Below are 15,941 nucleotides of genomic sequence, written 5' to 3'. Positions count from 1 at the left end.
TAAAGTTCAGTTTATGTAAAGATAAAACAGGCTTTCTATTATGTGCACATGAACACATGATAAGCGCACAAGCACAAAATAATTTTAATACATCTTGATTTCTTTTTTATAATAATGATGAACCCTCTTACATTCACACTAATTCCAGCAATCAAATTAGCTTAAAATTATAATTTTACGCGTTTATCATGTGCCTATACACACACAATAGAATAATGGAAGATATAATGCATAAAAAACAAAAATAATTTTATGGTGACTGTAATTTTTGTAGTGGTAGTGGAATCTAGTGGACGCAGGGAGAATTGAAATTATATATGGAGATCAACAAATTCGAGGTTGCTTAAAGAATAAATGGGAGATTCCTCTCCAACCAAATCACAATTCCAATGGGAGATTCCTCTCTGAACTAGTATATAGAGTATTTTATAAGGTTAAGTAACATTTGTATACCTATGAAAAGTACATAATTTTTAAAACAATTTGGGATATTTACAATACAGATACAATAACAATATTCGATACCATATTTTAGAAACTTTTAACCCACTGCGTAAACTATGATGATTACTATAATTCGGTGATAACGGTCCAAAATTCAAAGTGTTAATATTGCACTCACTGCTAAGGTATCAAAATCTCACCATTTATTTATTTTTATTTGTCATTGGACTTTTGCACGCATTTAAATGTGTTTTGATCGGTTACTTATAATTATCCTTTATAAAAATTTTATTTTTGTAAATAAAAGTAGACAACTTATATTTTAATTTATAAAAAAAATTAAAAATTATATTTTTAACTAACTGGTCAAAATACATTGAAATATGTATAACAGTTAAAATGACAAATTAAAAAAAACAGAGGGAATAGTTTGGTTCGGGTCTCTTACACCCAAACCGTTATATTAATGATGAGCATGATTCTTTTAATAATTTTCCATTTAAAATTACTTAAACTGATACATGAAAAATGAAAATTTTAAATTAATATTATTTTATTATGAATAATGTATATACTGTTAAAACTAAAATAAGAATAAATGTGATAAATTGTTCATTTAATCATGTAAAAATTACTCTAACATGTACAATTTTTAATTAAAAAAAAAATATAAGACCATTTAAGATCGCCCAAATAGTACATACACAAGGGAACTTATATATATTAGCTTAAATACCGTGCAATGTACAGGTCCGTTAATATTTTTTTTATTTATCCTGTCATATTATAATTTTAAAATATTTATATAAATATATAATAATTATAAAATTTATATAAAAAAATAATAGGATAACATGTGATCATAGTTTAGTAGTATAAGTACTGATAGTTTAAGAATTTAGTAGTTTAGCGGTTGTATTCAGTCTTTAAAAGATGCAGAAGCACCAAAAATTCGAAGCATGCTACATGAAACTACTCCCAGTTGATCTAAAATTAAAGATTATAATTTATCTTTCGGGTACTGATTTAGGGAAACTGGCATGCACCAATCATGAATGGCACCTGTTGATATCGAGTGAGGATATGGTTTGGAAAAACTTGTGTTTCGCTGATGAATCTTGGAAACTACCTCCTAACAACTTCAGATTGAAGTGGAAGGACTTGTTTGGTCTGTGGACTGCTTGCGGAGTCTCAAAGCGCCTATACTTCCTGCTTCTATCTAAAAAGACTACCAGAGCCCAGGAACAGCCCGGGACTCTAAATCTGCGCCCCGGGTAAGTGCTCCAAGTAATTATTTTTTTTGCTAATTAATTACACAAGCACGCGCCAGTGATCGAACTGCTGACAAGGAGTACAATAGCTCAATCACTCCAACGACACTTTGTTGACAGGCAGTGCTCCGTAATATTAGAGGGTCATTCTAATTTGTGTCTTTTCCGAATTTGGTCCATTTTAATTGTTGGAATTGTTGTCCTAGAAGGAGGATCATTATTTATGAGTAAAAAGTCTATGTGCAGAAAAACTAGGGGTGTTCATGGGTCGGGTTGGAGGCGTTTATACGACCCAACCCAATTAAATCGGTTTGAAAATTTTCGACCCAAACCGTAAAATATAAAATCGTAACCCAACCCTACTGTCGTACATCGGTTTGGGTCGGGTTGGGTTGGTTTGAACGGATTGAATGATTATATAAAAAAAAAGTTTCAATACCATATATAATTGATAATTTCGAATAGTAGAACTTACGATTATAGCATTATTCTTTAAATCTGATTAAATTGAAATTTTAGTAATGTATATCATGTCATAAATCATATACACATACACTAAATGTAACTATAAATGAAAATAATTATATTGTATAATGTACAATTGCATATAAAATATAAATTATATTTAAATTATCGAACGAGACTTAAGTTAAATCGGGTTGGGTTGGGTTGGCCGAAAAAAACTTGAACCCGTACCCAACCCATTTAATGCGGTTTGAAATTTTTTTAACCCAACCATGGATCGGGTTTTTTTAAAACGGTTTAATCGGCCTAAAAGAGGGTTGGGTTGGGTCGGTTTGATCGGGTTGACGAACCCATGAACACCCCTAAGAAAAACCGATTTTACATAAACATTTACATTTTCTTTTGTACCATCTATTTCGAGATTTTTTGCTAACTTTTATGATGGATCTATGAAATTTTACATATAGTCCTGTCATGTTTTGTCCCTGAACAAATTAAGATTTTGCTTCTCGGAATATTTTGCAGTTGTCCTACACCGGTTCAGAGCGATCCAATCCGGGCTCTTCTGGAGGCAAAAGATGAACGTAGCCGTGATCTTATAAAATGGGTTATCACTTCCAGAGGGCTTGTGTAACAGTTGCCTCCTCCTCTGAAATTGTTTTAATTGACAACATGAACGATTTAGATAGAAATTACTTATTTTTTGTTTTTAACTTTCTTTCGTAAATTTATTTCATTGAAAACGTGTGTATTTATAAACATCTGATAATCCAAAATGTTCATATAAATAGTTAATTGTGTGTTAAGCCTAATTTTTCCTTCATTATAGTATATTCTATGGCTTAGTGACTTTGCCTACTACAGTTAAACTTCACAGGGTCGGAACTAAGAAAAAATATTATTTTAGGGAGTTTATTACTTTACCGGGAGTAAAAATACCCTGTGTTCATTATGTTAGGATGAGTTTATTATTTCATCAATCGATTATTAGTTCATCTAGGTTTAACTGTATATATACTGCAAACCAAACAGTCATCTCATCCTCCTGTATTATTCACTCGGACTCTTCTCTCCGTCCTATCTTATTCACTCCGACTCTACTAGTAACAGGAGTTGAGGAAACCTTCAATCTTTCTATAGTTTCTGATGAATTATGTTAGCAGCCTGCGGTGTTAGATAATCCACTATGAGCTACTAGAAGATTAGTCTATGTAATTACATTAACTTCAGCCTCAAACCTTTCAGAACCAGTTTGTTGGAGAGTTTTTAGCATAAGCTATGTAATTTAGTTAAATTTAGCATAAATAGTTTAATTCTATACACGCTGTGAATATATAATTTTGATTTCAATCATAGCATGTCTTACTGTTAATTTTAATTTAGCCTTGCTAGATACTTACTTTCAATGCTCTGGGAAATTGTTTGATTCGAATTAATTAACTGTGTGGAATATATAAAAATTGCTTTAATTTTTGTTATTAAAGTCTAGACTTTGGTTTTTTGGCTATTTGTGTGACTTACATTACCATTTGGCTCACAGTTGAAGTATAATTTTCTCAATGCTGGAGGCTGATATGTGTGTTTTGTGTTTTTTCTCTCTCATTTCAAAGATTTATTGGTGCTGTTTCTTTTATAAAAGAAAGTAATCCTGAAACTGATCGGATATTTAGTGAGTCGTATAGTATGTAATCTGATTAAATGATTATAGGGCCGGTAGCAACAAAGCTATTGAACAAGCAGGTGAAATGCCCTCATCAGAACCTCCAAATGATGATAGGATGTTGGATAAAAGAATTGATGAGCAGTATACAAGGGATAAGTTCTCTGCACATGGTCAATCGAGACTATAAAAATGATTCCATCACGAGAATGTGCTTTTGTTTTGTGCACGAGCAGAGAAGGTGCAGAAGAAGCAGCTGAAGTGCTGTCAAACATGCTTGTTTTAAAAGGGCAGAAGCTGAAGCTGATGTTGGCCAGACCTCAAACACCAAAACCTGAATCCATAGTCTTCGATGAAGCAAGGGAGAAAGCCTTCGGAAAGTTGTGCTCAAATAATACAATTTGGAAGCTTCAGAGAACAGCACCATGTGTGAATATTAGGCTAAACTAATATGTGTCGATCCATGGACAATGCTAGGACTAGCTGTAAACTACCCTGACTTAGAGTTACAGATGTTGAAATTCATGTCGACCACATTGGGATCACCTTCAGTATGGCTCCATAATGTCTCCTTCGGCAATTAAGTAACTTTCAGGCTCTTCAGCAATACAGGCTTTATTGAGAAACTTATTGAAGAAATGAGCAGTGAGCATGTTGCAATGCAAATCCTGGTGTAGAATACCTTAGTTTCTCTTTTGGGACAACAAGTGCAGTGTGACAATTTCACTGATATAAGAGGTCAGCTTCTCATGATGAGTCCTATCCAAACTCATTCAAGTGTTAAGTCTGCTCCAGTAACATGAGAGACAGAGAAATTACTCTCACCTTAATAATGCAGTTCCTGAGTCAGCTGCCCTCGTGACTCGAAATCTGTCAGGAAATCAGAACTCTAGGTTTTCTAAGCCTGAATTTAAGAAATGTCATTTATGCTGACAACAAAGGAAACAGATTTCAGTCAAAGAAAGGTAATCTTGAATGCACACATTGTCATGTTGACTAACCAGCTCATTTAAAACCTTAAGGTGTTAGAGGAAGGCCCCAATAAGATCATATATTTAACACTCCCCCTCACTCGAAAGCCCATTTATGGGTCGAAGAGTGGAATACCGGCGCCCATCTTTGGGGTATTAATTGCCCGGGAATCGAACTTTAGTTCTCCCGCCAGCCTAAGCTCTGATACTATGTTGAGTAACCAGCTCATCTAAAACCTTAAGGTGTTAGAGGAAGACTCCAATAAGATCATATATTTAACATGTCATGGAACTAATCACACCAGGGAGAGGTGCTATCATATCATTGGTTTTCCAGCAAGGAACAGACCTATTACTAATAATTTTTCCAAGCCTCGATCTAGTGCAGGAACAAAAGTAGTAGCTCAAGTAGTTGCAAAGTAGTCCTCAGCAACCTTAGTAAACGGTGTCGGTCACTGTTCACATAAGGATCCATAATCTTTTTAACGGGAGGATCCATAATCTAAATTGCCTCCAGATGATGAGAGCATCAGAACCCTCTACGTGGTTTGATAAAAGAATAGATGAGCTGGATCTAAGAGACAACTTCAGTGTTCAAGGTGAAATTGAGACAATAAAAATGGTTCACTCGCGAGCTTGTGCTTTTGTTACGTATATGACTAAAAACGTTGCAGGAAAGGCAGTTCAAGAACTCTCAACCAAACTGGTTATAAAAGGTTTGAGCCTTAATCTGATCTGGGACAGGGCTCAAGCACCAAGACTTGAATAAATCAGCTGGACTGGGTACTACCACCAATCCAGATAACGCTTTTTCGTGTCAAACCATGGTGCTTCACTAAAACCATTCTTTGAGAATCCAGTCAAGGATAATATCTTACTGTTGCAATATAACAGGCCTTGGCAGCAATCCGTTCCGTCCCACTGCTTGCTGCATTGCTTCATCAGAGGCCTCGCATTAAGGGTTTTAGTGCCGGAGGCCTATGTCATATCAGCTTTAGCCTCACGCCTTTTAAAACAGCTAGTTTGAGAGCTCTTTACCTGCCTTTGCTGCACCTTCTCTGGTCTTGCAAGTTGTAACTTACCTAAGCAAACCATAATATTCATCATGTACATTCATCTCAAATATTTTATATTTTAATATATTTTTTTATGTCATCCATTAAAATACTACATATAATCATCCATTAAAATACTACGTATAAAACAAATAAAATCTGATTTGAATTAATAAACATTCTAGTGCTCCCTTAATTATAAGATTGTGAACAACATAATGCCTACATTATTATGGTAACTGGAATCGAAATTGAGCAAGTGCAAAGGAGTAAACAAATACAATCCCAAACCAAATTTATTTTTAAACCAAAGCTGAGAGTAATCTATATATACCTGCTGCAGGTTAGGAGGACACATGACCTTGAACAACTCTCGAAAGACAGGAAGATGAGCTCCTATGAATCCGATGAGTCAATACACACTTCTCAAGCCTCTTGTTCAACCCCTGCTAACTTCAAAGGAGATGAAGATCCTGTTTATATTTATGGAGCAAACCAGCTTGATATGTATCAAACGGAAACAATCATTGGCTCAGCAGAAGGAACCAACATATACAGGGGTAAGTTTCATCAAGTCGGGTGCTCTGAGGTTCTTACTGTGGCTTATAGGCATGTCAATCTTGAACCAGTACACTACTACAATTTTGTGATACAAAATAAAAAACAACGTCGAATAAGAAATCCCCACCTAGTAGCTTTAAAGGAAGAGGTTAATGATAGAGGCCGAATGTGGCTTGTGTTTGAATACGTAGGTCCTTCTTTACGTGGTATGTACCTCCAGGGAGCTACTCTCCCAGTGTTGGCTTACGCTCTATATATTACCGTAGACGCTTTGGTTTCGATTCATCAGAACAAATTGGTTCATGGCCAAGTGGACCTAGGTCACATATACATGCAAACAAACCATCCTTTTGATAATAAGCTGGGATTTGGAGCAACTGTTTACGAGGATTTGGAGGCATTGAAAGCTGAACCAAATTTTTTACCTTCAAATTATACGTGTACATGGGCTGCTGCTCCTGAGGTGTATTATGAAAATAATCTGCATACGAGTGCTTCAGATATTTGGCAGGTGGGCATCACCGCATTGGAGTTGGCCTTGGGAAAACTCTGGGTGCAAAATCGAGATGAATTGAATACATTGATCATAGGCGCAACAGCTGTGTGGGAACATGGTTTATTTGCCAATGCAGATTTTCAAAGTTTCTTAAAGGATTGCCTGCATCAAGACCCAGACATGAGGCCAACATCCGAGCAATTGATACATCATGAGTTCTTTATAAACAGCATCAAATAATCTTCTGGAAACAAAAACTGGTCAGCAGTAGAGGCTCGAAAAGATTTTGCAGATTCCTTTAATCTCTTAATTGCTTGCTTATCATATCTAGATTAAGATTTTGCAGAATCTTGTTGAGTTTTGTTAACTACTATCATGTCTACGTTACGCGAAATTGGTTGATATTTCGATGCTATACTTTTTTGCTCAACATCTATATATTCGACATCTAAATGACTAAATTCTTACAGAAATCACTGTTAATGCATGAGGAACAATGCCAAATACTTGCCAATACTTTGCGGTTTTACATTCGATTCCCTTTTTTATTCTCACACAGATCATCAATTAAATCACCGATTTTCAGGTTTCTCAAGTCACTACTGGACCAAATGGCCACATAATTTTGATCAATAAGTAACTCCATAAGTTTTTAGCAAATACGCTGAACCAAGTTCCTGATCATCTAGTTTTGGAGCAACAAACAGATGTTGTCGCAGATTATATGATAGATTAAATCAAAATACTATCTACAAAATCTAATAGAACTGATATGTAAGTCCAAATTAAGTTAAGAAAACAATGAACTTAATCAGTTTTTGACAATAATTCTAACTGCATCACACATGTTACTCTACTGTTGCGACCCAGGTGGGTGCATAGCCAACCCCCTAATCAACCACTCTAGTTGTCATTTGATCCACAAGAAGATTCCGGGGACGAAATAATTGCTCCCGTTCTTTGAGGATCCAGAGAAGGATAATAATCCCTTTGCTGCGGAGGCTGCAGTTCCAGGGGGGCTAGGTCTTTAAAGCCTGATGGCTGCGGAACATGATATTTCTGTTGCAATATAACAGGTACCGGCAGTAATCCACTCCGGCCGCCCACTGCTTGCTGCATTGCTTCATCAGATGCCACACATTCAGGCTTTGGTGCTGGAGGCCTATACCGCATCAGCTCTAGCAGCAGACCTTTTATGCCCAGGTTTTTCGAGAGCTCTTCACCTGCCTTTACTGCACCTTCTCTGGTCTTGTACGTTACCAAAGCAAACTTTCGCGCAATCACCAATTTTAAACTCTCAATTTCACCATGTGCAAAGAAGTTAACTCTTAGGTCCTGCTCATTAATTCTTTGATCAATCCCACTCACATAGATGGTTCTAATGCTGTCATCATGTGGAGGCCCTAATGAGGGTGACTTCATAAGTACCGGCCAATGCAAGTTCCTAATTCATAAAACAAAAGGCCCCATATAAATAAAAATTTCAATAATTACATATTGCATAAATCATTAATATACGTAAAAAATAATGAATGTTAGTTAATTAGTTCCGAACTAGCATAACAGAGGATGTTAGATAGATTGACATACTTGTAATAAACATGATCTTCTTTCTTTTTGATGATGTTGAGTAAATTTTCTCGGGCTTTACAAGGGTTTCCATGAAGACCGCAGTCAACACCTCTAGGGCATTCCTGCTTGCTTCTGTACATACAACTTCGTGATACCCTCGAGTAATAAGGTGTTGTCCTCAGCAACCTTTGTAAACGGTCACTGTTCACATAAGGATCCATTATCTAAATTGCCTGAAATTAAATTAACTAGTTGTTAGTTAACCGAATACTTAATCAAATTTCAAAGGAAAACAAATCGTGATTGCCAGACTTGTCAGACCTGATAATAAAACATGTCAACAATTTCACAACTAAAAAAACAACATGCTCGATGGTCCTAATTACGTACTCACCTAACTTTGGTGAGATACAAACGCTTGTTAATGTGAACACACGAGTGATAAATATTTAATTGCACAACTAGATTAAAAAAACAAAACTTCCCCCAATTAATATGATACAGCTGAAACGATCGGAATCATAATCATACAACAATTAAAATGTATCATGGAACAGAAGAAAGTTAACAATAATAGAAAGATCAAATAAACGTAGATCTACAAACCTGTAATTGTAATAAGGCGCAACCTGCAATCTGAATCGGATCCCTAATACCCAACCGCAATCTCCATAGTCATTTTATAAGGCCCCAAACCCAAATAACCGATCCCAATTTTATTTGAATTTAGTTTTTATTTTCGGCCGAAGCCCAAATAACAAATCCAATCCCAAATCTATTTTGAAGTTTATTTGGAGCTACACCACACAATAATAAAATCGAAATTTTTGTATTTGTATTTACCTTTCCGGTATACCAAAATAAAAATATACAAATATAAAATTACATCGATAAATTTAATATTTTCTTTTAGTTTTATTCTTGATACATGACACGAAAGCGTTCAAATAAATTAATATTTTAATAAATATTTTAAATTGTAAAAATACATCTTAAAAATAAAATATTGCATATTTAACTTTTGCAAGAATCAAATATACAATATTTTTAAATTTAACAGAAAATGACCTAGAACTATTTTTAATTTATTGACTTAAGGGCCATTATGAATCATTTTTTCAGCAAGTTTGTTACTCACAAAACGACGCCATTTTAAGTAAAATATTTCCTACCGCGCTACCACAGTAGGTTTTGTGCATCTCATTTTCTACGGACGTTGGTAGCAAATGGGTCTTATAGGACTCATTTACTACGACTTCGATGCAATAGGAAATGAGCTTGTCTACTCATTACTAGACTAATGTGTTGGCTTGTGATTGGTTCATATGCCACATAATTTTTCCTACCAAGAAGCGGTAGAAAATGACTCATTACGTTTCCTACCAACTAGTTACATTTCTTACCAATTATTAATCATTTTTTTAAAATAAATCGAATTTAGGGGTTGATTAGGGTTAGACAACATATTTTTTATAAACTAGGGATTTTTGTCCGCGCTACGCGTTCTAAATATATTTAATTTTTTAAAAAATATTAAATAATATAGAGAGAAATATTTACGTAATTTTTCAGTTAATGAAAAAAATGTACGCGGATATACTTTTTCACGTATGTTAGAAAAATATATGTCGTGTTGCATATTTTTTATTTTAAAAAATAATTAACTAATTTTAATTTTTGTTTGTAATAAAATCAGCGCATGTTTCACGTTTTTCATATGATATAGATTAATTTTAAGGTATATTACAATTTTATTAAGGAAATGATTTAAGAATAATTTATTTAATTAATAATAAAATAAAATAATCTCAACATGTGTTTTTAAATTTGTGTTGATTAATTTATAAAATGTGATAATTATTAATTTATACTCATATAAAGATTCAAATTAAAATATAATTTGTTCTTATATTATTTTAATGATAAAATGTAAGATTTAATTTAATAATCTTTACAAAGTTTCAATAGCATGTATATTGTAATATTTTATTTAAAAGAATTTAAATTTATATTTTAAGATTAGGTAATTCATACCCAACATATCTTTAACAAAGTGTTGAATTTAGGCACAATACTGTTAACGGCAAACAAAACATAGAACGTGATAATTATAAATTTATAAAATGTGATAATTATTAATTTATAAGTATATAAGGATAAAAATTAAAATATATTTTGTTCTGATATGATTTTAATGATAAAACGTAAAATATAATTTAATAATCTTTACACAATTTCAATAGTATGTATATTGTAATATTTAATTTAAAAGAATTTAAAATTTTAAAGATTAGGTAATTCATACCCAACATATCGTTCATAAAGTGTTGGATTTAGGTAAAATCTAGTTAACTACAAACAAAACATAGAACAGAGAGCTCTGCCGAGGGAGAATCGATGGCTACTACTTCAAATCATGGAAACCAACTCTCTCAATCAGAAGATTATGAACAATTTATGGAGGTTAGTATCCCCATCTATCCATGTTTTAGTTATTTATCAATTGGTTGTAAAGTTCATGGCTAATAGTTTGTTTAATGAGATTTGTATATGTAATTCTCCATTTGTATGTATAAGAGTAACATATACTGAACTTTACTTAGCCGAGTTTAGTATGTATTGTGTCCGTCAGTAGTTCGCGTGCGAGATAGAGTATCGTCGGGGGTTCGTATTGATGTTGATTGCATGTTTTAGTTCGGAGTCATATAGACAATGATTTGAATTCAAATTGATATAATTAGTTCACCGCTGGATGCATATACTTCCGTATAGCAGATTGATAAGATTTCTCAAAGTAGATTATTCACGAATTTTTGAAAATTTCTTCATGAACTGTTTTGGATTGAGTTTTAAATTTCAATGTTCAGGAACTTAAGAGAAATCACGACTCATGGAATGTTGACTAGGATATGGGTAAATATGTCAAACAATGTTTTTAATTGCTTGTTGGATGCTTATTTAAAAACTTAGGTATACATGATTGATAAATGTTAAATGTAGGTAGAGGACGAAAACCGTTAGGCAGTTTTGTTTCTGCAAATGTGGAGAAAGATGAGGATGGAGCATTTGTAAGTTTTTAACTGATTGTATTTGAACGTTATTAAGAAGTTGAATTTATATTGTACCTCACTGCATTATCTATCGAAAATTGCAGAGAGTTCCGTCTAGTTTTATTGATAAATTCAGGAGTAAACTTCATTCCCAATTACACCTAAAGTGCAAGACAATTGTTTGGAATGCGGAATGTAATAAGTATCGAAAAAAAATCTGCGGCCTTCAAGAATTTATGAGATTTTATGATTTAAAGATGTATTTTGTTGTTGTTTTTGATTATTATGGGTATGGCAACTTTACTATCCAGTGTTTCAACCATATGGCTGTTTCGATTACACATCCATCAGTTGAGCAAATGTTTTTCTTCAATAAAGAGAACTATAACAATTGGATTATGGATGAGTTTATATATTGTCGTAATCATGATGTTACTAAGAGGTACCTTGCTTGTATTCACTACAATGCAGTAAGACTTGATTGTGAACAATCCCTGATGGTGATCAGACAATACTCAAGTATGGAAGACTTGGATAATATGTTAACAACTCTCTCTATCTATAAATTTATTATTTACCTCATATGTATAAACATTTGGTTTACTTATCTTAAATCTAATATTCAATGTGCTCAATTGAACAGGAACTGCCTACTCATTTGAAAAATTTGTATAAGCGATGGAAGGGAATGTCCAAGATCTGTTTGAAACATGGTTGCAGATTATGGGATGTACTCATCCATTGGGTTGGAGAAAAGTGTTGGTTTGGGAAAGGATGGTCTAGAGTTCTGAAGGAGTTGGATATCTGTGCAGGTGATGTAATAGCTATGAATATGGCTCATGAGCTACCAGAGATTGTTCTACTTTTTATTTTTAATGAGAAAGAAGTGGAAGCTGAGAAAAAAGAAGGTATCTCACAATTCTTTTAATTTTGCTATGAGGGTGCAACACTTTATTTGAAAGATCAGTCTTTTAATATCTGGAAGATTCAAATATATTTAGTAATAAATTTAAATTTGATAATTAACGAATAGGGGATAGAAATGGAAGAAGATCATTTTATAAGATTTTTTTTAGGCTCCTTTGAAGCTTGGATATATTGTGAGTAACCTATTATTTTTTACCCATATTCTTGTATGTTTTTAGTAAATGATCAATAATTATTTTATGTTTTAACATTGTAACAGACAATCCCAAGGTTTTTAGGCCAGGAGACTGAAAAGCATCTCCTTGGTGTTGAACATATTATAATTAATGGGATTCTGTGGGATGTGAGATACGATGCTAAATTAAGAATACTTTATGGGCTAAAACAACTGATTAAGTATTTTGGTCTGGTGGAGAATGATATGATATTATTCAGTTTCGGTGGGAATAGTGAGTTTTGTGGAAGGATTTTTATATGTGAAGGAACGAAAATTACATGTTCCACAGCAGAAAGTAATCGGAGGAGAAAGCCTAGTACCAATTTTTTTCTTTTTGAAGATAATGTTACAGATTCACCTCCTGGAATTAGTATGCCATATGTTTTGTTTCCTTATTTACTTTGCAGGGTCCTTTTACATAAGCAGTGATCTTGAAATTAACATTGTCTTATATCCGTACTTAGAACAAAATGTTGAAATTATGGATTTGTCAACTGAGATGGAGGTGGAAGGATATGATAACCCTGTACAGGACAATGCTGGAATACAGAATATGCAGTTGATGGAAAACAACAATCCACATGATGCGCAAGTTGGAATGAATCTCCAGTTTTCTAAATTATTGGCTGGAAGTCTCTTGAACTCTAAATGTCATGGAGCGGTAAATAATAATATATAAGAGTATAATATAACTATTATATTATGGTTGGATCAATTTTATATAGGATGTATATAATAGGATGCATATTCACATGTTAATTACATTCCTAACTCTGAAAAACTTTGATGCATACACTTAGCCGCATTCATAGGCTGATGCATGAGTAAGCAAGATAAACATCTTCTTTTGTTTAATGGATATAAGTCATTTAGCTGTCCAACTCTCAAAGCATATCTTCTTTAGTTTATTCCAGATCATCTCCTGTAAAACAACCATTTTTCATCCCTGAAGTGTATCCGCACTTAAGTTCTGATATTAGTTCTGACTCCTTAAGTTCTGATAACTTCCTGTCTTCAGTAAGTTCTGATTTCCAGTTAAGTTCTGATATTCTGATAATAAGTTCTGAAACTAAAAAAATCAGATTAGACATGACATCACAAATCAGAACTTAACTGGAAATCAAAACTTACTGAAGACAGGAAGTTATCAGAACTTAAGGCGTCAGAACTTATATCAGAACTTAAGTGCGGATAGACTTCAGGGATATCAGAACGTTGCACTCATAGGCTGATGCATGATTAATCCAAAACAATGTAATGATCCTGATTCTCTTCCTCTTGTAGTAGAAGTGATGATCTCCAAACATGAGGAAAAGAATGAGTATGTGAATATGCACATTATGCACCAACACATGTAAAATGGTTTTTTGTAAACCTTTTTAAAAGTATCTTCTCAAAATGAGGACCTAATCAGCACATTCCTTAAGGACACATCAAAAATTAAGAGTAGCATGACGGTTGAAAACAGGAAAAAAAAATTCAAATTGTTAACTACCATTCGATTGCTACAGATCATGGTAACTGTAAAATTTATCAGAAAATAACTGCCAAAAACTACCAGCAATACTCATATGTATATATACCTTTGGGTGTTTTTAAAATTTAGATGTATATTACAGATTACAAAATGACTTCAAGAAGTGAGAAGAGGAAGATATGGTCAGGCATAAAGAATGTCACGGAGCAAGAGTTGCAAAATTTGGCTATAGCGTGCGCAGAATTCAATAATGACATGGAAGAAACATAGATTTTCTACTCAGAGATGTATGCTACAATGGAAAATAGGCAATCTGAATTGTTTGCTCGTTCTATTGGCCTTGAAGAACAATTCAAGTAATATTCAAATGTTTATCTGTTTTTATGATTTATATTGCTTTATGTTACAAATTTAATGGACTCAGTTTCGATCTTTCACAGCGAAATAGAGAGTACTCTGAAAAATGGATCAAGGAAAAAACGTGGAGAGTCATCACAAAGTAGTACTGAAATTTCACATTCTTATACAGTGGATTCACGCAGATTCGTAGGTGATACGTCCACATCTCTACATGGTCATGAGAACAAATTCAAACAGAACACAGAAGAAATGGTAAGTGCATTTAAAAAGTTTGGTGATGGATGGAAAGAACATCTTAATACTTTGAATGCTCGTGCTGATATGTTGAGTGAAGAAAGTGGAAAGCTTCGCATATTATTAGATGATTATGCTCGAAATATATAAATTATGTTGTAGTCGATATGCTGTGATGATGTATTCTACTTCCTCTACTTGGAGGATAGTAATAAACGTTTTTATGCAATAATTACAAATATGATTGATTGTTTATGTTGGATTACTGTCATGTTGTGTTTACTGTAGATGTTTAAAAACATATATATACATTGAACAATAATTAAAAATGCAGTTTATTCTATATACAAATATGTCTTCCTTACATGATAGACATATATCACATTCACATACATTGAAAGAATTTTAAACTTGCACAACCTGACCATCAATTGGTGGTTCGGGATCATTAACTTCAAAGTCCTGAAATCTTGCTTGCTCTGGCCCAATACCTAAATCCATGTTTAGGAAATTCTGTATATCGGCAACAGGCCTATCAAATGTTCGAAGGTCATGAGATTCCTGTCTTTCAAGTGTTGCCAAACGACGTGCAACTGCATTCCTATTAGGATGAACCAAATTAAGTTCATAACGGATGTTCTTATCACTAAGCCTTGAAAGAATAAGTCTAAAAGTCTGTCTGGAATGTGGTGTAATCCCTTCTTCTTTGTAATATTTGCATTCTCGATATGCTTGTATATTGTCGGTTTCAATGATAACCCGTTCGTAAGAATCCTGGAATGCGCGGCGCATACCTAATAAAATAGCCCATAATGTACTATTCAAATTTGTGAGTCCTAGAATTGTGCCATAAGTAAGTCTGAGAAGATGACCTCCTGCATCTCTTACAACAACACCAATACCATTTCTATTATCGCCTTCAGGAGCATTCTGGATATACTCACTATGGACATTGATCTTCACCCAACCATTAGGAGGAAATTGCCATACACTCTCAACATGTTCCATTCTACCTAAATGTATAAAACAAAAGTTAACTGTTTATGGGTTTAATTTGATTATATGAGATATTATTAAATGATTGTTTGTAGTATATAAAGAAAAGAATTCAATAGATGTGTCTACTCCAAATAGTTGAAGAGTTTTAGTTATCTAAAAAAAAGGATAGAAGAGTTGAGGAG

General features: G+C 33.5%; 2 protein-coding genes across 3 annotated transcripts; one reads left to right on the top strand and one right to left on the bottom strand.

Moving 5' to 3' along the window:
* Positions 1 to 6,254: 6,254 nt before the first annotated feature.
* LOC141720245 (uncharacterized) lies at positions 6,255 to 7,163 on the top strand. Its single transcript, XM_074522593.1, has one exon. It carries the CDS (start codon positions 6,255 to 6,257, stop codon positions 7,161 to 7,163), a length of 909 nt encoding a protein of 302 aa, XP_074378694.1.
* A 468-nt stretch (positions 7,164 to 7,631) lies between these two features.
* Positions 7,632 to 9,258, bottom strand: LOC141721842 (zinc finger CCCH domain-containing protein 40-like). 2 transcript variants are annotated; one of them, XM_074524970.1, is made up of 3 exons: positions 9,102 to 9,258; positions 8,514 to 8,728; positions 7,632 to 8,367 (listed from the first exon to the last, which is right to left on the bottom strand). In XM_074524970.1, the coding sequence occupies exons 2-3, from the start codon at positions 8,714 to 8,716 to the stop codon at positions 7,827 to 7,829; spliced, it is 744 nt and encodes a 247-aa protein (XP_074381071.1). In that variant the 5' UTR covers positions 8,717 to 8,728; positions 9,102 to 9,258; the 3' UTR covers positions 7,632 to 7,826. The 2 variants fall into 2 exon arrangements, with proteins under 2 accessions (XP_074381071.1, XP_074381072.1); XM_074524971.1 differs by lacking the exon at positions 9,102 to 9,258 and adding an exon at positions 8,890 to 9,041.
* Positions 9,259 to 15,941: the final 6,683 nt, after the last annotated feature.

Source organism: Apium graveolens, chromosome 4 (assembly GCF_009905375.1).
Source record: "Apium graveolens cultivar Ventura chromosome 4, ASM990537v1, whole genome shotgun sequence".
Classification (NCBI taxonomy): domain Eukaryota; kingdom Viridiplantae; phylum Streptophyta; class Magnoliopsida; order Apiales; family Apiaceae; genus Apium; species Apium graveolens.
Note: the sequence above shows the minus strand (reverse complement) of the source record. Positions and strands in the feature narration are given on the sequence as shown.

Bases quoted from the DNA above. Each gene is read 5' to 3' on its own strand.
- LOC141720245 (XM_074522593.1), top strand. From the start codon at position 6,255: ATGAGCTCCTATGAATCCGATGAGTCAATACACACTTCTCAAGCCTCT.
- LOC141721842 (XM_074524970.1), bottom strand. From the start codon at position 8,716: ATGGATCCTTATGTGAACAGTGACCGTTTACAAAGGTTGCTGAGGACA. The intron at 8,368-8,513 runs GTATGTCAATCT...TTTATGAATTAG, and splicing joins GAAGATCATGTTTATTACAA to GAACTTGCATTGGCCGGTAC.